Source organism: Convolutriloba macropyga, chromosome 2 (assembly GCF_964194025.1).
Source record: "Convolutriloba macropyga chromosome 2, txConMacr16.3, whole genome shotgun sequence".
Lineage (NCBI taxonomy): Eukaryota > Metazoa > Xenacoelomorpha > Acoela > Convolutidae > Convolutriloba > Convolutriloba macropyga.
In genome coordinates, this window is record NC_134469.1 from 68,291,628 (window position 1) to 68,312,368 (window position 20,741).

General features: G+C 37.4%; 2 protein-coding genes across 2 annotated transcripts in view; one reads left to right on the forward strand and one right to left on the reverse strand.

Annotated features, from left to right (window-relative positions):
• Positions 1 to 20,741, reverse strand: part of LOC142334647 (small ubiquitin-related modifier 2-like) — a 442,392-nt gene that overhangs the window by 165,395 nt on the left and 256,256 nt on the right. The gene's annotated exons all lie outside the window — the stretch shown is intronic.
• Positions 1 to 20,741, forward strand: part of LOC142334642 (putative ATP-dependent RNA helicase DHX37) — a 43,723-nt gene that overhangs the window by 14,729 nt on the left and 8,253 nt on the right. The window contains exons 6-8 of the mRNA XM_075382840.1: positions 2,480 to 2,667; positions 3,236 to 3,562; positions 16,726 to 17,163. Of these exons, the coding sequence (XP_075238955.1) occupies positions 2,480 to 2,667; positions 3,236 to 3,562; positions 16,726 to 17,163 (953 nt within the window). The remainder of the gene's footprint in view (positions 1 to 2,479; positions 2,668 to 3,235; positions 3,563 to 16,725; positions 17,164 to 20,741) is intronic.

Sequence of the window (20,741 nt, forward strand, 5' to 3'; positions counted from 1 at the left end):
TAAGAAACTAAGAATGAACAAAAAAAGGCCACGAAAAACTGTAAAAATAAAGGAAAGAGATAAAAAAGATCGAACAGAAAAATTGAACGAACCGCCAAAAAATGAACAAATTCGTGGTAGAGAAAAAATAAAAATACACCCCGGAAACCTTTTGAATCCCTTGATATGTTAAATGTTGCCAACTTTTTATTCGAACTTGTCATTTTGATCCTCTGAATTCCTGCATCACTGATGAATCAGAAATCAAACTTTCAAATTTCCACGCTGACACTCAATTGAATTTCCCTAGTGATCTGACTTTTATATTGAGGTTTATTGCTCAGGGAATTAAAATAACTATGTAATTCGAAATTCCAAAGAACTTTTATTTTAATTCGTCGGCTCCATCGATGATTCGTGCGACCTGACTTCTTGGAATTGACTCTCAATTTCAGTGATTTATAATGCTTTGCAGCTAAAATTTTGTGTGCGTGACGTCATTTTTTCTGCTTTTGGGTCAATTGCGTGACTTACCTCACTCCGAAAAATGTCTTCTGAACTCGCTTAATGAACTTTTAATTTTATGAACATTTACTAATTAAAGGTCGAGAGTTCATCTAAGTAGTGCCAAACGTATATGCCCTTTTTCTTGAGTATTAGTCTTGAGTTTTTTATGTCGGATATTTATTTTGAAAAAGCTCCATTAGGGTTTTTTCGTCATAGAAAATATTTGTCTCATAAAAATGACAGTCCGAATCTTACCAAAAGTCCAGTGGTCTATTAAATACTGGTGGTCAATCTGTATCTATTTCTTTAGTTGTTTCAATTCATGGAAGGCCACAAACGTCTATCGCGGATATTTTCGGCAATCTGCCGGCTATGTTTTAGCTGTTGTACTTATTCAGTAGAAAAAAGTGTTTAAGCTGAGCCCTCAGAACTTCTTTTTTTTCGAAGAATAATTTTTTTTCACTATAGATCTCTTTTTAAGAGATGAACAAAAATTATACTTTCGGAAAATTAAATGTTTTCTGCCAGTATTTCAAGTTTGTCAACTACGCAGAAGTTGGCACATTATAGAATCAATGTAAACATAAATGTTATGTAATCTTTGCTTCAAAGGCAGCAAACTGTTGCATTTGTTCTACCATCAAGGTTTGACCTGACTATTTTAGAAAATGAATATCAGCAAAACAGTTTACTTGCATATTTTTCTTGCAAAATTCACTATGATACCAAAAAGCTACGTACACCTGAATATTTTTTAAAAAGTATTACCAACATCAAATAATACGATGAGTTCAAATTTGTTCTCTAATAACGCGTTATTACACCTTTAGCTTTTTAACGTCTAGCAGACGGTTTGTATATTTTTCATACATGTTTCTAATGGCATATGGGTCAATTTCGTTCCAAAATTCTGACATTTTCCAAATTTTCACAATGCACTGTCTGTTTTCGTATTAGGTGCTTCAAAATCGCGCATAAATTTTCAATTGGATTTAGATCTGGACTGTTGCTAACCATTCCAGCACGTTCCGTTGTTTTTCTTGGAAGGAAAATTGCCGATAATCTTAGATTTCTGCACAGGACCATTATCTTGTTAAAAAATAGTGTCCTGAAAATGCATTTTTTTCCATATTTTTTTTAGAATTTCCAAATAATGGGAGTGTTTAGTTTGTTTGGACACTGAACAGGCATTTTTCGTCCCTCTGATTGTATTGCACCCCAAAACATAAGCGATCGTTCGTCCGAAATCAATTTTTTTTTGTTTTTGAGAAATCTCGTTCCATTTCTTCGAAAAACTCGAGCAACTCCGTCATTGGAAATGCGCACCCTTGTTACATCCGTAAAAACAACCCTTTGCCAGTAAGAGAAAGGCTATTTGAGCACATTGACACACCATTTTGACCGAAAAAAATTGCTTTTTCAAATTGACTTTTGCTAACCATCTTTTCCGTTTAAGTGTGAATGAAATTTCTCTTAAAACTTCCAAATTCAACACCTTTTTTCACATCCTAGCTCAATTCATGCTTATGGAGGATGATTCATGCTTTAAAACAGGTAGCAATATGATGTAAATTTGAAGAGTTTTACCCAAAATTGCTACCCACTGGTTTGCACAATAGATGTGACTGTCTTGTCTACAGTGTTAGACAACTTAACATATATGATCTGTGTAAACAGACTTTTATTGTAATAGGGAATTATTTATTTTACAGTACTGAGTTGTATATCATTAATTGCTCTCTCGGACGAAGTTTGAAGCAATTGTTTTAAACCTATTTCTTTTTTATGTAAAATTTTTGCTAAACTGTTTCCTTTCAATTTCACTTCTCAATGAACTTTTTCACGCTTGACTAAATTGTCTGCCTCACTAGTCGTTCGAGGGTAATTTGTCCGACGTTAGTCTCGCTATGTTTGTTGATGTAAATATTAACACTCTGATTTCAAGTGTTTTTTAGAAGAGAAACTCACTCACTTTTATTCAAAGTGGTTTCAGGTTGTACTCTTCAGCTGTATATTCGGAGTTTGCAGACTATGGAAAGCCAGAAATTCTGTGTAGACCAGTTGATGATCTAGTTCTCATGCTGAAGAGCTTAGGCTTCACGAGAGTGGTCAACTTCCCATTTCCAAATGCGCCTTCAAGTCAGGCAGTTTTGAGTGCAGAGAAACACCTATATCATCTCGGTTCGAGGATCTTAACTGTAAATTGTAGGAAATTTTACAAAATGAATAGAAAATTGATTCAATAGCAAAACAAGATATGAAAAAAATAGAAAATAAAAGAAATTAAAAAAAGCAATATTCTGTTTATCTTGCGTTCAAGGCTGCAAATCTGAGAAACACTTGTTAAGAATTTAAAAATTCAGTAGGTCGAAATGTAAGGCCTTTTCACGGTGATGCATTTGATCTGATCATATAAAATTAATCTGGCTCGTGAAACGGCACCGGTGAAAAGGCATGTGTTGAGTGTCTGGCCAATCTCCACCTTTATGGACTTCATGAGAAAAAGCGCGCACTAATTTGTTACAGGTTTATGAATAAGAAAGTCTTGGTCAAATGAGACGATTTGCTCATAGATATTCAGAAGCAATTTCACAGTTATCAGCATAGTTTTTCATATTTCTTTGTCGAACTGTCAGGTCTTGCAGTATATGAAGTCGCTTTTTTAAAATTGCAACGCGAAAGAGGCGATTAAATCGGAAAAAAATAGATTTCGATGTTCTGCTGTGAAATGAAGAAATTTCATGTTTAGGGGCACTGAAGAAATGCAATACGGTAAAGGGTGAAATTTCGTACGCTATTACGGATCTTGGTGTAACCATGACAAAGTTCGGAATCCTTCCGCGGTTTGCTAAAATGCTAGCTCTTTCAAACCAGCCGAAAGTAGGAAGTGGAAGAGGCGAGAACATGCTGGCTTATACGATAGCAATAGTGTCCGCTTTATCAGTTCGTGAAATATTTCAATTATCGATCAACGATGGAAAAAACGAAGAAGAAAGCAAGAGCAGAAAATCGGAGAATAGATTTATCAGAGATACTCTAATGAAATGGCAGGGATCAAGTCAAGTGAACGGATTAGGTGAGTTATGAATAAATCGCTCGTATAAATTTGAAAATTTCACTCATCATAGCCATGAGAAGAACCGTGTTTTGGGTAGCCGAGTCTTATTTTTAGACAACTGTGTAATCAATGGTGCCTTCCGTTATTCAAGCAGCTGTTAAACTTTTCTAGGTATTTTTACTGATATATTTTTACTTCAAATGTTTATATTGTCTATATAAGCTCTATGGCAAGCTTTCGATGCCTCCTATATAACCTTTCGGTGTCTCTAACATCATTTGAAACGCCTTAGTCCAGTTATGGTTTTATAGCTGCCGTCAGCTACTAAACGAATATTAGTTTGGAGCTCTCGTTTTTTACAGCTCTAAGTCTATTTTATTAAGATCTGCTCGCACATTTAATGGTTTTTTAAGTCAAATTAGTGTTGATTTTTGTCCCGACGGAACAGGAAGTGGGGTGAAAAGCGATTGGTTTTGCAGCATGAATTTTTGCTACTCTAATTTTCAAGGTGAGAACAAATTGAACCACAGTTTTCTTGATTTGTACTGCTGTTTTAAATTGCTCTCGAACGAAGTTTGTAGCAGTTATATTAGACCCGTGGTCTTCTTTATGCTATTTTTTGCCTGATCTTTTTTTCTCATCTGACGCTTTTAGCTTTTCGTCCTCAAAAATGGGATAAACAGGTAAGGCACGTAGGTTATTAATTGCCCCAACAGCTCTTTACTCGATTAACCACAATTGTTGAGGAGACATTGTGTAAAATTCCACTCCCAGATGCGTGACCTCTCCCTCATCTCGCCCTCCGCAGTCACCACCTACCACTCTCCGTTCGCACTCCTCGAGTTTGCAATTATGATATTATGATCGACCTCCGCGACCAGCCCTACCCCCCCCCCCCCCCAACGCTTGACCCTCTACCCTCAAATGCTAGCGTTCCTAAGCCCCCGCTGGCTACTACCGAAGCCAACGTCTCGTTTTTCATTTGAGAGCATTTGCCTGACGTTATTGTTTTTTTTCCGAATGTGAACGCTAATGTTTTGACTTCCCCACTAACTGTTTTCCAAGAAATCTTGGAGAATTTTTGAGTTTTCGTTGCTCACCTTTTCTCATTTAGTCCCATCGGTTGCATGATAGGTCTCATCGGTTGCTATAGAATAAATAGTTTAAGTTAATCGCTTATGTTATCTATCAGTTAAGCGCTTTAGAAATGTTAGCGAATTTTTGACTTTTGCTAGTATTTTTTGTACTTATTGCTGTCTCAGCGCTTAATTTCAATAATGGCAGTTCTTACTGATTGTTAATGAAATTCTGGTTGATCAAAATAATTCTTTCAGTTCGTTGCTTACCCTCTGTGACTTTTAAACCATTCGTTTACCGATGTCGGCCTAAACCACTGGTAAGGCCCAAACACGAGGTGAAACTAATTGCGAATTTTCCAGTTTTTGAGTTTCGATTCAAGTTTTGCTTTTGAACGAAGTGCATAGCAATTATTGTAAAGGTGTCTTTTTTACGCCAAGTTTTTGCCTGACAGTTTTGACTTTTCGAGTGACTTTTACGCCCTTGACTTTTTGCGTTTCGCGTGATCTAAAATTCTCTCTCAATCACAATTTCAAGCAGCTGAACTCAATTGGGGGTAATTAAGTCAAATGAAAAGTGCGCCGAAACCGGTGCAATTTTTCATTTTATATCTTAATAATGGTATATGTTAACCTCTAATGTGGTTATTTGAAGCCCACTATTGAACTTCGTAGTCCCATTTAGACCCCCAACCCGACTGGAGCAGGCTGCAATTGATTAGAGCTCCCACTAGTCGTTCGAGAGCAATTCTTCCGACGTTTAGTCGGTTATGTTTTTTTGTTGTCTGATTAGTTTGTCTCAGCACTGACAGGTTTCTTCGATTGAGACAAAAGTGAAAATTATTTGAATTTAATTGGTTGTTGCTTCCTAGCAATTGTTATGATATTCACGCTATTTCCAATAGTTAATGTCTCGAAATGTTTAATTAATTTTTTGAATCTTTCATGTATTTGTAGTTTGTCGCTGGTTTTGTTCAATCATTAGTAATGCTGAAAAATATTCGATGACTTTTAATGCTTTGGGCTGTGGTTAAAGATTGGACCTGTGTAATTGCAGATTTGCTTTTCTGCCAGTAATTTCAAGAAATCCAGCTTTTGCGTCCTTTTTGGTTTAGCAGGTTGATGTATAGTGTGCGCTTTCTCAGGTTTGTTAATGCCACTTCTTATAAATTGTCATTGGATCTCGCTTCTAGATTTTTGTTCAACTTTTCGAATATAGTGTCATGGGCTTTGTTGATTGTCTTAATTTGATGTTGCTGTTAAGAAGATTTTTGTCACGTTATTAGATCGGTCAATTCTTTGGATTGTAGTCCAACACTTGTGTTTGCTTGTTCTCATCTTTTAATCCATTAATGACAGGTCTCAACGGTTGCTCAGGAGGCTGAAGTTTATCGAATAAATCGTTTTAGTTAATAGCTAATTTTATCAATTAGTTGCGCTCTTTAAATAATAGCGAATTTTGGTCTTTTTCTGGTATTGGTTGTACTTATTGCTGTCTGAGTGCTTAATTTGATTAATGGCTGTTCTCACTGGTTGGTGATGAGAATCTGGTTGATCAGAATAATTGTTTCAGTTTGTTGCTTATGTTCTGTGAATTTTACACCATTCGTTAACCGGTGTGGGCCTAAATCAACGGGATGGTCAAAGAAATAGCGAATTTTTGAGTTTTTGGTTATTGATTTTCTTTTTGGCGTTATTACTCCGTCTCATCACTGACAGGTGTCTCCGGTAGCTATTGAGACATAAGTGATTATTATTTGAATTTAATTGGTTGTCTGAGTATTAACCCGTTGCTTCCTAGCAATTGTTATGATATTCACGCTATTTCCAATAGTTAATGTCTCGAAATTCCAATAGTTAATGTCTCGAAATACAGAGTCCAAAAGCGTCTACAGAGTCCAAAAGCGTCAAGTATCTTGGGGTACATATTGACAAAAATCTCAGTTTCCAAGACGAAGTGAAGCATCCTTTAAAGAAAATGGCAGGTGGAATTAAAACAATTTATACACTCCGTAATCGGATACCAACGTTTCTAATGAAAACGGTTCTGAACGCATTTGTTATCAGCCATCTACACTATTCATTACTGTTAATTCAATCAATAGACAAAAATTTGCTTATATCGCTTGAAAAGCAACTAAATTGGGCCATTCGTGCTTGTTACTCTAGAAAAAGAATGGACTCAACAAAAGATCTCAAGATAAAGCATTCTATTCTCCCTGTTGAATATTTAATCAAATTGAAAAGAACCACTTATATGTGGAAACTGAGAAACTGTCTTTTACCCGCGTTTAATCTTTTAGATGTCACAACCTTGCCCACTTGGTGCATCAGACAAAACCTTAGAAGCTGTGACATATTTTTTGACTCTATATGTCACACTCAAAAATTAGAACATTCAATTATAAAAACTGCATCAAAGGATTGGAATTCACTTTCTAAAGAATTAAGGGGTTTGGAAAAGAAAAAAACTTTCCCAAAAGAATTGAAAAAGTTTTATATTAAATCTTTTTTTTTGATAATAAACAATATACAACTTATGGGTCGGTTAGTTGGAAATCTATCAGATTTAAAAAAGTTTACTAAACCATGACTCAAGAATCAACACTAACTGATCGAGCTAAGAATTAATTAAATTTAATTTAATTACACTTATGTACTAAAATAAATAACCACACTCCAGGCAGTATTATAACAATTGTTAAACCCTCTGTTACGTGTTATGACTGTTATGGTTAATAAAGTGCTCTTTTTTAAATGTTTAATTGATTTATTGAATCTTTTATGTATTTGTAGTTTGGTTCAATCATTGGTAATGCTGAAAAATATTCGATGACTTTTAATGCTTTGGGCTGTGGTTAAAGATTGGGCGTGTGGAATTGCAGATTTGCTTTTCTGCCAGTAATTTCAAGAAATCCAGCTTTTGCGTCCTTTTTGGTTTAGCAGGTTGATGTATAGTGTGCGCTTTCTCAGGTTTGTTAATGCCACTTCTTATAAATTGTCATTGGATCTCGCTTCTAGATTTTTGTTCAACTTTTCGAGTAAGTGTCATGGGCTTTGTTGATTGTCTTAATTTGATGTTGCTGTTAAGAAGATTTTTGTCACGTTATTAGATCGGTCAATTCTTTGGATTGTAGTCCAACACATGTGTTCGCTTGTTCTCATCTTTAAATCCGTTAATGACAGGTCTCAACGGTTGCTCAGGAGGCTGAAGTTATCGAATAAATCGTTTTAGTTAATCGCTAATTTTATCAATTAGTTGCGCTCCTTAAATGTTAGCGAATTTTGGTCTTTTTCTGGTATTGGTTGTACTTATTGCTGTCTGAGTGCTTAGTTTGATTAATGGCAATTCTCACTAGTTGGTGATAAGAATCTGGTTGATCAGAATAATCGTTTCAGTTTGTTGCTTATGATCTGTGAATTTTACACCATTCGTTAACCGGTGTGGGCCTAAATCAACGGGATGGTTAAAGAAATAGCGAATTTTCGAGTTTTTGATTATTGATTTTCTTTTTGGTGTTATTACTCCGTCTCATCACTGACAGGTGTCTTCGGTAGCTATTGAGACATAAGTGATTATTATTTGACTTTAGTTGGTTGCCTGAGTATGAACCCATAGCTTCCTAGCAATTATGATTTTCACATCGTTTCCAAAAGTTAATTTTTTGAAATGGTTAAATGATTTTTTGAATCTTGCATGTGTTCGTAGTATGACGTTGGTTTTGTTCAATCATTGAAATTGCGAAAAAATATTTGGTGACTTTAAAAGTTTTCTGTGCTGTGGTTAAAGATATGGCGTATAGTATTGCATTTTTCTTTCTTTTACGCCAGTAATTTCAGGTTTGTGAGGTTGATGATTTGTCATGTTGATGTATAGTGTGCCATTTTGCAGGTTTCGTTACGTCACTTCTTATAATTTGTTGCTATGGAGATTCTTTAAACAGTAGATCTTGCTTTTTGATTTTTGTTCAACCCTTTATTATAGTGTCAGGGGCTTTGTTGGTTGTCTTAACTTGATGTTGCTGTTAAGATGATAATTGTCACATTTTTAGATTGCTCAATTCTTTGTATTGTAGTGGAGCGCTTGTGCTGCTATATCTTTACAATCCAGAATGTTTTGATTTGTGTGGTCTTTTTGATGTTTTCTCACATTTTTCCATCAATTTGAGCTATCGAAACAGTACAAACTGGTAACGCCCCGTGAGCATTAAGTTCCATCGTAGCTGGATTTAGTATTGGCGAGGGTTCTGAAGATGCTGGGATGGGAAGGCCTAAACTCAAGGTTGCGGGTTTTCAGGTTCTCGAAAGTTTTTGTCCTTTTTTGAGTTTTTCAGTCTTTAGTTTCAATTAAATCTTTTCAGGGCTTGGCGATGAGTTCCTGGGTAGTTTTTAGGGACACGGAACCTGTTTTAACGACATTAATATCACGAATTTTAGCTTTAAGTGAAATTAGTTTCTATTTTTTTACAACATCCGTCTATTTTTGATCTTTAGGGGCGAATGAACCCTTTTCAAATCGTGTACGCGTTTTAATGGGTATATTCAAGAAATGGGTAAATTTTTAACAATGCCATTATTTTTGTTTTTCTCCAAACTTTTGATGCCGTTGCTCAGTTTTTCTGCTGGTCAGACTCAGTAGTTTTTGCCAATCAGTCAATTATTCGTTTTGTATTTAAGGATTTGTCCGGCTGTGTTTTTTAAATTCGTTATTTCTTTCGATCGCGTTTTTTTTTTCACGTAAGTCACGACTTCCACGCTTGATTTTTGACTTAGACTCACTCACTCACTGAATGGATTTTAAATCCTTTTTCTCAATCTTGTGCATACGGTCATGCTCAAAGTAGCAAAATCAAAAGGAACGGAATCAACCGATAACGCCCGGTCGATGTCATAGTGCATTAGGTTATCAAAGTTCATTGGAGTGATTACTAGCTGACATTGGTAATAGGCTTTACAGGGTTCAGTTTAGATGTTAAATTAAGTATAATTTTAGAATTTAACTGAAGCTGCACGCCAAATTCGAACACTTAACAGTTTAAAATAATTCTGTCAATTCATGTCACTTCTATCTTTCAACCTGTTTCTGTCTCTGGCAACTAGTCTAGAGCCGTAAATATAAGTGAATCGAGGCCCATATTGGGGACAATGAAAAGTTTTTGTCAACATTGATTGTACAACACGGCGAATCCAAGTTATTTAATAACTTCAAGAGGACGATAATTCGGGAGTGGTAATGTTTTAAGCAACTTGCATAACTTTTCATTACAATAGTTACATAAGTAATGCTGCTGTAACCATTTTTCCCACCAAGGTTCATGAAGCAGCAGAGGCGATAGAGTGGCTAAAAGTTGTCTAATACCAAGGCAGAGTTTCCACTATTGAGATTTTTATAGTACTCAATAGCGCTGACAATTTATTCTATCGGTAAGTTAGTCAACTGTTGCTAGCACAACCTGTATTGATTGAAATGCTTTCCAATATTTTAATGCTGATATTTATATTCTGATATTTTTACGAGCCAATTTTGATACTTTTATTGCGTTTCTTTTCAACTTGGGTTCCTTTTAAAACAGCGAGATTTTTAATTGCTCTCAAATGAAGTTTGTTGCAATCATATTACTCCTGCGCAATTTTATAATTCACTGAGCAGCTATTTTAGAGCTCTACTAGTCTCAAGGTTTACAAATAACACATTTGCTGCTGAGAAGACAAAAATGATGTAAATGATCAGTTCTCCAGCCCGACCCCCATCATTTGAACCACATCTCCTCCTTTGTTCGTCGACCCTCTTCCCCTCTTAGACACACGCTCAGACTCCCCTACCTAATACTGCCCTCCCTGATGTGTATTACTGAACAAACTGATTTTGGATGATGACTTGCAATAATTCATCAGCTGATCGCTGTTTGTTAACAATAGCCGCACAGCGATAGCTGGGGGTATTTCTGGCCTTCTCTTGTTTTTTTAATTCAAAGAATTTTAATTGTATTGGGGCGTTGTCTTTTTTTAAAGATCTGTTCACACATTTTCATGATTTTTGAAGTCAAATTGGAGGAGTGATTTTGGTTACGCCGAAACAGGAAATAGAGAGAAAAAGCGAGTAGTTTTGCGGCGTTAATTTTTTTGCTCTAATTTTAAAGTAGAGTGAGAAAACGGTATTTGAACAAAAATTCGCTTTCTCGCTTTTGTTCACATGCGGCCACTTCACTTTGATTTTTTTTCTGTTTTCTTTTTCAATTTTTTGAATTGGATTTTTTTTCTAAATGGGTTTTCCAATCCATTCATAGTTCATTCTAGGCCTAGTTTCTTGTATGAGCCAAGTTTCCATTTCTCGCTAGTGGTTTTGTCTTCACATGCGACACTTTGACATTGATTTTCTGTTTTTTTTATTGGATCTCGTTTTTTTAGAAATGGTTTTCCCAATTCGCTCCTAGTGCGTTTTAGGTCTATTTGATGTTTAGTCAATGAAATTTCTTGTAATTGTACGTCAGAACTTGTCCTGCTATGTGTTTCGATTTCGTCATCAAGGTTTTTGTTACGACCATATGACGTCACAAACACTTCAAATCTTCTTTTTGATCATTCGTCCATGCAATTTCAATTGAAGTACATGCGTGACGCCATTTCCCCACTCCTATTGGAGCTAGTTTTTTTGTTCATTCGAGCGATTAAGTTTCGGTCACACGTGACTTACCTCACTCTCAAAACTGACTTCCTCACTTTGAAAATGACTTATATTCACTTAAATTCAAAGAGATAAGGTCAATTGATTGTTTTACTCTGAATGAAGGTTGTTTGAGCAGCTGATAGAGGCAGCAAATACATATTCTTAATCAATTATAACATCTCATCCTCAGTCTTTTTAGACTGCAGGTGTACAAACCTACGGCTGCTTTTTTCTGGCAATCTGTCAGCTATGTTTGCTTGTTGTTCTTGTTTATGCGATTTGAGATCGGGATGTCTTTTACTTGCAATGAAATAATTGTAGATTTTTTGGCATCATTTCTTTCGTTCCTGTATCCGATCGAATTATTTTTTAGGTCAGTTCAGGTCAGGTTTTCTGGTCGACAGGCGTTGCCTCTGGGATCAGCTCCATCGTGCCATTCCACATTTCAAATGATTGTATTGAGTCAGCCCAGTGCCTGTTTAGTCTTCTTTTGAAGATGTTTAGACTGGGGCTGGACGAACCTCTTCTGGCAGATTGTTCCAGTCATAAGCCGCTCGCACAGTAAAGCAGTTCCGTGTGCATTTGATTCTCACTTTTTTCGACATCACCTTGTTTCCTATTGCGTTGGAAACAACTCTGGCGTTGGGCTCAAACAATGTCACTTTCACTGCTATCATAAAACTGGTTTGTTAGGTTGTACATTTCTATCATGGTGCGTGCTCTTTCCCGTCTGTAAGCAAGAGTTGGAAGATTCAGTACCCTTAGTCTCGAATCATAGTCCAGTTCTCTCAATTGGCTGACTATTTTCGTGGCTCTACTTTGAACATTTTCGATCAGGTTGATATGTTTTCTCATGTGCGGAAACCAAACTTAATTGCAATATTCAATAGGAGGTCGAATGACCGACTTGTAAATACTGCTTGGTGATGATATGCTTTGCAAAATTTAGTTTTTTGTCTATCCAGACACCCAGATCCTTTTCCGCTATTTTCAAATTAACACCATTTAGGGCGTCCTCGGTTGTTGACAAAACATTGGCGCGGGTGATCGAAAAACAGGCGCATTCCTCTTCGTGAAATTGTAGTAGTTTCCCGCGACCAGTTTTCGAGGCGGTTGAGAGCCTCTTGTAGAATGGTTTTGACCGTTGTGTCAATCCTACGGTAGAGCTTGGCGTCGTCGGCGAAGAGTAAAATGTTTGATTTGAACTTCTGTGCAATGCAGTTTATTTCAATGATGAACTATATCGGCCCTAGAACGGAACCTTGCGGGATACAACTTAAAAGGTCACACCAAGAGGAACTACTTCAGTTGACAACAACTCTGTTTCCTTCCCGTAATGAAATCCTGGATCAAGTCGATTGCGTTTGCAGAGAACCCAATTGATTTCACTTTAGCGAGAAGTCGTCGATGAGGGACACTGTCAAACGCTTTTCTGTGAGGTCTAGGTAAATCACATCAATGTCTTTACCTTGGTCCATATTTTCAGTCAATTGGTCAACTGCGTTGAGGAATTGGAGTTGTGTCAATTCGCCGGCTAAGAATCCAAATTGCCTTTTATCGAGGGCTTGACTGTTACTGAGATGACATAATTTTCTCAAGCATTATGTTCTCCATGATTGTGCAACTTACTGATGTCAGGCTCACAGGTCTGTAGTTGTCAGGAGTAGACATTTTTCCTTTCTTGTAGATGGCCGATAATTCCGCCTCCTTCCAGTCATTTGGTATTTTGCCTGTGTCACATGGCAGCTGAAACATGTGAGACAGTGGTTCATCAATTTAACTCCTGACTTCTTAAAGGATTCGTGGTGGAATCAAATGGCCTCCAGATTAAGCTACATTCAGATGGTCCAATTCCTTTCTCACTCCTTCAACCGAAAAACTTATTTCATTTGGAAAGGTGCTGACTGGAGTGGCAACCGGTTCGAGCGCTTCGTCGTTCGAATCGATTTTGAAAACTGATGCAACAAATTCTCCTTTTTCTGTAGTTTCCAAATTTTTTGGAATTTTTTCTAGCTTCCAGCGACACCTCGGTGTCTTGGCGAATGGCCGCTGCCCTGGGAGACTTCCTGAGCTCGTTTCTGGTTTGGGTATACTTTTTGTATCTGGCTCTCGACTTGTCTTTCAAGTATTTCTTCCACATCTTGCGTTGCAGTAGAGACCGTGTTTCTGGGTTCAGGGAAGGCCGACAATTTGTTACCTTAACTATCGGCACGAAGCGTTATATCAGTGTGAGCCAAGCTACATAGGGGGCTTTCTTGTAGTTTGGAGGATATTTGTTTGCTTCTTTGTCGACTGATATCGCAAATTGGGTTTTGATTAATACATGATCACTTTTGCCCAAAGGATTGCTATATTGTATGCTACTCGTAGTCGATGTTACATCACAGGGAAGGAGGTCTATCAACGAATGATGTGTCAGTTGTGTTACCCGAGTATGCTCGTTGATATGTTGGGTGAGGTAGCAACCTCGCAGTGTTTCCAGGAAACTGTTCTCCTTCGTATCTTCTTCAGCTGGCACGGTCTCTTCGTACCATTTTAGCTTCGGATAATTCAAATTGCCGCAGATTATGAGCTTTCCTCTACCAGGTTTTTCATCAAAGGTAATTTATAGTCGATTTAACTCACGTTTTTCCATCTCCGAGGAACTAGGGCTTAGGTATGTTGATGCGAACATCAGGTTGCTCCCCGAGGTTCCAATCTTAGCAGCTTGCCAATCCGTGAAATTCGATTTTGTATCTATTAGTTTGTAGTCATGTTTGGAGCTTAGGTTCATAAGCATCCCTTTACCTGGGTCTTCCGGGTTCATGCTGTTTCCCTCAATGCTGTAATCATCAATTTTGAGGCACAATCGGTTCCAGGGGACTTTGGCATCTTTCGGCTTCGCTTTTTGGATCGCTATTATATCTGGCTTGTGTTCCGCCTCGTAGATAGCGGTTTTCAGTTCCATGTTTATCTTGAGTCAGTGTGTCGGCATTGGTGAACCAAAGCGTCAGTGAAAAATTTTCTGCTTTCGTTTGCAGGCTCCTTATTTGATTTGACCCTAATGATTTATATCTCCCCACGAGGTTTACGTACATTCCGTCCTCGTGATTCGTTCAAGTTTTTTGCTCTATGTATAAGCTTCCGGATTGCATCTGTCCTTGAAGCTACTGTCTGAATGGATCCGTAGATGCTTCAATGAATCTTTCGCATTAGCGAGCCTGTCGAGTTTTTTCATGTCATTCACTTCCGTATCATTGTTGCAGGTCACCTGTATAGGTTTTGCTTGACCTGGGTTATCGATTCTTTCGGGTTCTCTCCCCAACCTAACTTGTTTCTTTACAGTTGCATCTGATTTCGCAATCTGAACCAAAAACTTCTGGATTAGCTCCTCATCTTGCTTGAGTTGCTCTTCCCTTGGGAGCTTTGGGTCCTCGTTGGCTCTGAATAGAGTCACGTTTTTTCGCCGTCGCAATTCTTCCTCTTCTCGTTTTATCCTTATTTGCCTCAAGGATAATTTCTTTGAGTTGTTTAACGTGAACTTTTTCCTGATCATTCCAGGCCAATCCAATCGACGTTCTCTTTCCAATCGGTTTATTAAGGGGAGGAGGCCCCGCCATGAATTTATAAAAGCCCTGCATCATTGTTTCCATCTTGCCCATGGTCGCGTCGAGGTCTTTCCTCATTTGCTGGGAGAAAACTCCCCAAAGGTGTTTGCCTTCTCTGCATCGATCAGTTCTCTTACGGCCTTGGTCCAGCTATCGTAGCACCAAAGCACCGAAGGTTGCGTCATGTACTGATAGACTGCATCGTTCATTCCAAGGCATTGAGCACACAGGTGTTTTCTACATCTGTCACATTCCATAACTTAGTCGTCGGGATGAGCGAATGACCTTTTGCACTGGTTGCAGGTCCAAGCTTCATCACTGACTGATTGCCAGTTTTTCCCGTTCTGTTTCAGATTTGTTGAATTCCCCATCTTTAGGTAGTTAGTTCGATCCGGCCGAGCGATCTAAGATAATGAAATCTCAAGAACACTCAAGGCTACAATGAACTTAATTACCGATCACTGGGGGGCGGTTTTGATTTTTTCTTCGCTTCTTGTACTTTTTCTTAGCTTGTTCGCTCTTCTTTTTTGGTTCCGGGGCGTTTCTTGTTCAAGAGTTTCGGAAGTTGATTTCGATTCTTTCAAAGGGTTTTGGCAATTCGCCGTTCGGAGATAACTGTCGGGTGAACTTGGCGAAGATTGTTGACTTTAATGGGGTCTGTCTGATTCCTCTTGGAAATCAGCTTTTCTTTGACGTCAATGATGGTGATGTCAAGTCCTCTCAGCTGATCAAAGATGTTGGCGGATCCAATTCGTCTCACGTACAGGATAGCAGATAATCTGTGCTTGATTCTCTTGAGCAGCTTCCACCTGGGGCAGGGCTTCGGGTTCTTTATGTGGTCGTACGATACATTGTTGCCAATTACGTGGTGCCACAAGAAGATGTCTTTTTGGCCTTTCAAACAGCCCTGGTCGATGAAGTTCGGAAAAATCTTTTTTTTGCTCGGGGGCGTTTAGGTTTAGGCCAAGTGTAAAAGCGTGCCTTGCAATCTCTTTCTGTTCGGGAAATCTTTCGCAAAAGACTTTTACTTGTCACAATTTTCATGTTTGTCTTATACTGATCGACTATATTTAAGCAGCCGCACTTGCGTTTTTAGTTGCTCTCAAACAAAGTTTTTAGCAGTTACATTAGTCCTGCGGTCCTACGCGAGTTTTGGGGTGGCCGATTCTGTCTGACCCTTTTAACTTTTCGGCCGCACCTTTTTAAGTCCTCCCCTCCTCAGTCAAGTCCCACTTCTCTCCCGTCCACCAGCTTCCACCGGGCGATTTTGACCTCACCCCCGGCCACATCGCTAGACTCGCCTACTACCTCAACGCTTGGCCCCGCCACTCCGCTTACCACCTTAGTGCTAGCATCCCTAAGCCCCAGCTGGCTACTATCGAAGCCAATATCTCGCCGGTCATTTAAGAGCAATTCGCTCGGCCCGACGTTAATTGCTCTCAAATAGTTGCAATTTTTTTAGTGCTGCTTGTCTGACGTAATTTTGTCGGACCTGTTTTTTGACCGATTTCGATTGAGGAGAAGCATCCATTAAACTAAAGCATTAAGTTGCTGTGCAGTTTTGTTTGAGATTTACCAGTCTCAAATTGTGCTATTAGTTTCTAGTACATTTCTTATACATCAAGTGAAAAAAACGCCCTAATTTTGCAAATAGATAGCGAGTACTTCGAACTAAAAGATCTAATATTTGTAAATGTTTTTTTTTCACGCATTCGGGAACTGGTCATTGATGAAAATTATAATCACTCATTAGAATGAGCAATGAGTCACAGAGCGGACACAGTTCTAGTTCTAATCAGTTCACAAGACCTTTCACCTTGTTGAAACACTCACGTGAAATATTTGTTTCAGGTGATATTGTTGTGCTGCTGAATGTAATAATCGAATTCGAAAAGTTTCGAGGAAACGAATCATGGTGTAAAAAGCACGGCTTGCGACATAAAGCTATGCTGGAGCTCCGAAGGCTACGTATTGACCTCACGAGAATTGTGAACTCAGTTCTTCCTGCAGATGAAGCGTTGAGCACAAAAAATCTTAATCTAGATGAAATTAAAACTAAAGAGGACGCAGATATGTTACGCCAAATTATTTTGTCAGGCCTTGGAGACAGAATTGCAAGAAGAGTTCACTCCGATGATCACTTGATCCAAGAACAAAATCTCAAAGATCTAGGGATTGCTGAGAAAACAGATGATTCCAAGACGGAAAAGAAATTGAAAATGGGCAAGAATGCATATCAAGCTACAAATATTGAGGGTTTTGTTTATATTCATCCACACTCAGTTTTAGGTGAGTTAATACCATTTGATAAATAAGCAAAAATTTTATCTGAGAATTTGATTGTAGCGTTCGTTTTTTGATCAAAAGTTTTTTGGATAATAATTCAAACATTATTTTTTCACGTAGAAACAAAATCTTTGGGTAAAATTGCTGTACACATTGAAGACCAGAGAGAATTAGTTTCTAGAGTTTTTCGGACATTTTGATCGATTTATTTGGTGGTGTGTATTTGAATCGAGAGACAACTGTATTTGAAAAGTGTTTACGTCAGTCTAGTGAAGAGGGTAGAGAAAGGAGTGACTATTTTTTATGAATGAGCGAATTAACTATGTACAAAGAATTGTGTGCTAAGAGGTCTAAATATTTTATTGACGCCCAGAAATTTCAAGATCTTCATTCCACCCATTTTTTATCGAAATGATGTCATTAAGCTACCATGTTTATTTCAATTTTCAATTGCTCTTGAACAAAGTTTGGAGCAATTATTGTAAACTTGTGTGATTTATGCAAAATTTTGACAGGACTGTTTTTGCGCTTTTCCCTTAGAACATTCTTTCTCAAGTGACTTTTTCATGCTTGACTTCTTAATTTTTGCTCGATCTATCTTGATCTCATTGGGAATACAAGTCTGATGCGCACATAAAGACGCTGTAAGCGAGGAGGTAGCGAAGCCGGGATAGCTTAGAGGATGCAGTCTCAGACCAATATCCGGGAAAACGAGGGTTCGAATACATCTCGGTGCTGTGTTTTACACGCATAAAGAGATCTTGACTATGCCTTTTATCTAGACTAAATCACTCGATGAATTAAATTCGTCAGTCGTTTTATGTTTTTGATAGCCGTTTTATTTTCATCCATTTTTAGTGGTTGATGGTCAGTTGTAAACTTTTTTTGGCTTTAAGTGTTTCAGGAATTTTTTGAGTATTTTGGAGCACAACTTTGGTAGCCGTTCTGTATGTGAAACTATCTGTTGTTGAGCTTCGTCTGAAGCGAATGGCATCCGAGCTATTTTTAATGATTTCATCTATTTTTTTCCTAAATATGTTTGACTTTTCTTGGGTCGTTCACTTATTCACTCATTATGCTTGGATGGCGTTTCTCAACAGCCAAGCGCTTGATTAGTTGACAGAATGATATAAACGAAATGCAAAGGCTATAAATTGATTAGGTATAGACGGGTTTTTTATAGCTGCAAGCTGAGCGGAGCTATATTGCGGTGCTCTTGGTTTTTTACAGTTCAAAGAATTTGAATTGTATTGGGGCGCTGTCTTTTTTTAAGATCTGTTCACACATTTTCATGATTTTTGAAGTCAAATTGGAGTAGTGATTTTGGTCACGCCGAAACAGGAAGTGGAGCGAAAAAGCGAGTGGTTTTGCGGCGTGAAATTTTTTCGCTCTAATTGTAAAGTAGAGTGAGAAAACGGTGTTTCAACAAAAATTCGATTTCTCGCTAGTGGTTTTTTGTTCACATGCGGCAATTTCAGTTTGATTTTTACTGTTTTTTCTATTTTTTAGATCGGATTTTTTTTTCTAAATGGTTTTCCCAATCCATTCATAGTCCGTTCTAGGTCAAATTTTCTGTTTAGTCAATGAAAATTCTTTGAATTGTACGTCAGGACTTGTCCTGCTATGTTTTTTTGTTTCGTCGTCTGACGCTCTTTTTCGTTTTACATTTGTTCACACAGCAAAGCTGAAAAAGTCAAATTTTCTGAATGACTTCTTGCTCTTACTAGCGGCGTTTGCGCACGTGACGTCATTTCTCACTCTCTTCAGCAAATTTTTTTGTGTGATTAGATTTTAATCATACGTGACTTACCTCACTCAATAAAATGACTTCTGCACTTTAAAACTTAATTAAGTTTAATTTGAGTTTGTTTAAGGTCAAAGGAACTCGTATGTGCAGTAAAGGTCCCTAATAAGGGGCTTTTGCGGGATGAAATTTAACAATCTTTTTGAATTTATCGCTGAACATTTTTTACCTATCTTTTTTTTTAGCGGCGTCGATTTTTTTTCCATTTAGATCTGTCTCTGTTTCTATCTCTATTATACCGCACGCAGGTCTATTCTTTCGCAGCTATTCCGGCAATCTGCCGGCTATGTTAAATTTGCTTCTATATATCTAATAGCAATAAGTTCTCCCATTGTCACTGTTGTTTTTGCCATGGTTTATTTCGAAATTTCATTGAGCTAGTTATATAATAGTATAATTAATTCATCGATAATACTGTAACATTACGGTGGGTCAGTTTGTTTTTAATCAGTGACTTCTCTTTTCACAGGATGCAACGTCAAATGCCGCACGTGAAAACAAGTGTTTAGGTCAAGTTAGAGCGAAGGAGATAGTGGTTTTCGTTCATGCAGTATTCTGATAGAGAGAGCGAGAAAAGTAAGTGTGAAAAAATTTTCATTAATTTAGCGATATTTTTTGATCACAGACGTTTTTTCAGATGGTTTTTAGTTTTAATTCTAACTTTTTCTGCGAAAACGTTTTCCCTCAATCTTTTTGGCTATCAATAGAATGTTCGGACGCATTGTTTTCCGTCTGAGGCAATTATTAGACTTTTAGATGATAATTTGAGCTATTTTTCGCCATTCTGGCCTGTTGAAGGACTTTTCGCAATATTCTTCAGTTTCTTTCATAGCAATTGGGGTTTTTTTCTTTGGTTGAGGTTAGTTGTTTTATCGTGTTTGGCGATATATTAATTTTATTCATATTCATTTTTAGTTCTGTTTATTGTAGAATGAAATTTATTCAGATTTTGTTTCGCTTTCTTCTGGTTTTGAGAAACTTTGCCTATTCCTTCTGTTTTTAAGTTTTTTCCAGTACTTTTTGTTCCCTTGTTAACTGAGAGCCTTATCATAGGTGCTGTTAGTAAGCGGTGGCAGTTCAGGTTTATATAGAGCATCTTATATAATAAAGGATGCGATTTTGTTTTTTTTATCGTTTTTTGTTTTTTAATTCTTTGTTGGTTAGCGAGTGGTTCCCTGACTGGCATTTTTTGGGTCACGATTTGAGCAGAAAAATTGTCTCGGAATATTTTTTTGTAAAGCAGCATCGGACATTTTGTAGGTTGGGAAGCAGCATTTAGCGCTTTGTTGGGAACTTCGTATACCATAAATTTTTTCTCCGTTTTCTCCGTGTGTACAGATTTATAGTTCTTTTCACTTGGCGGTAGTTTAGCGAATGACAAGAACTTAAATTGCAAGTTTTTTATCAATGATTGTTTAGGGGTCGCAAGTTGTGAAGATATTTTCTGAAATTCTGTATCATATTTTAAGATTTGATTTTTTCATATTTTTTTACTGTTATTAATTCAAAATAACGACCAAAAATAAGTTTGTTTAATGAGTAGTTGGCAGTGGTCTAAGTGAATATCTACTTCGAGTTGGTTCGGAGTCTTCCGGTTGTTTTTTCCATTTCGTCGTGAAAATTTTTGTTAGGACCATTTGACGTCAGAATCACTTTTATTCTGCTTTTTGTTCGTTCTTGAGCAAAGTTTTTGTTTGTTCTTGTGATTTAGTTTTTGACACATGACTTTCCTCAGTCTCAAAATTGATTTCCTCACTCTGAAATGTACTTTCCTTTG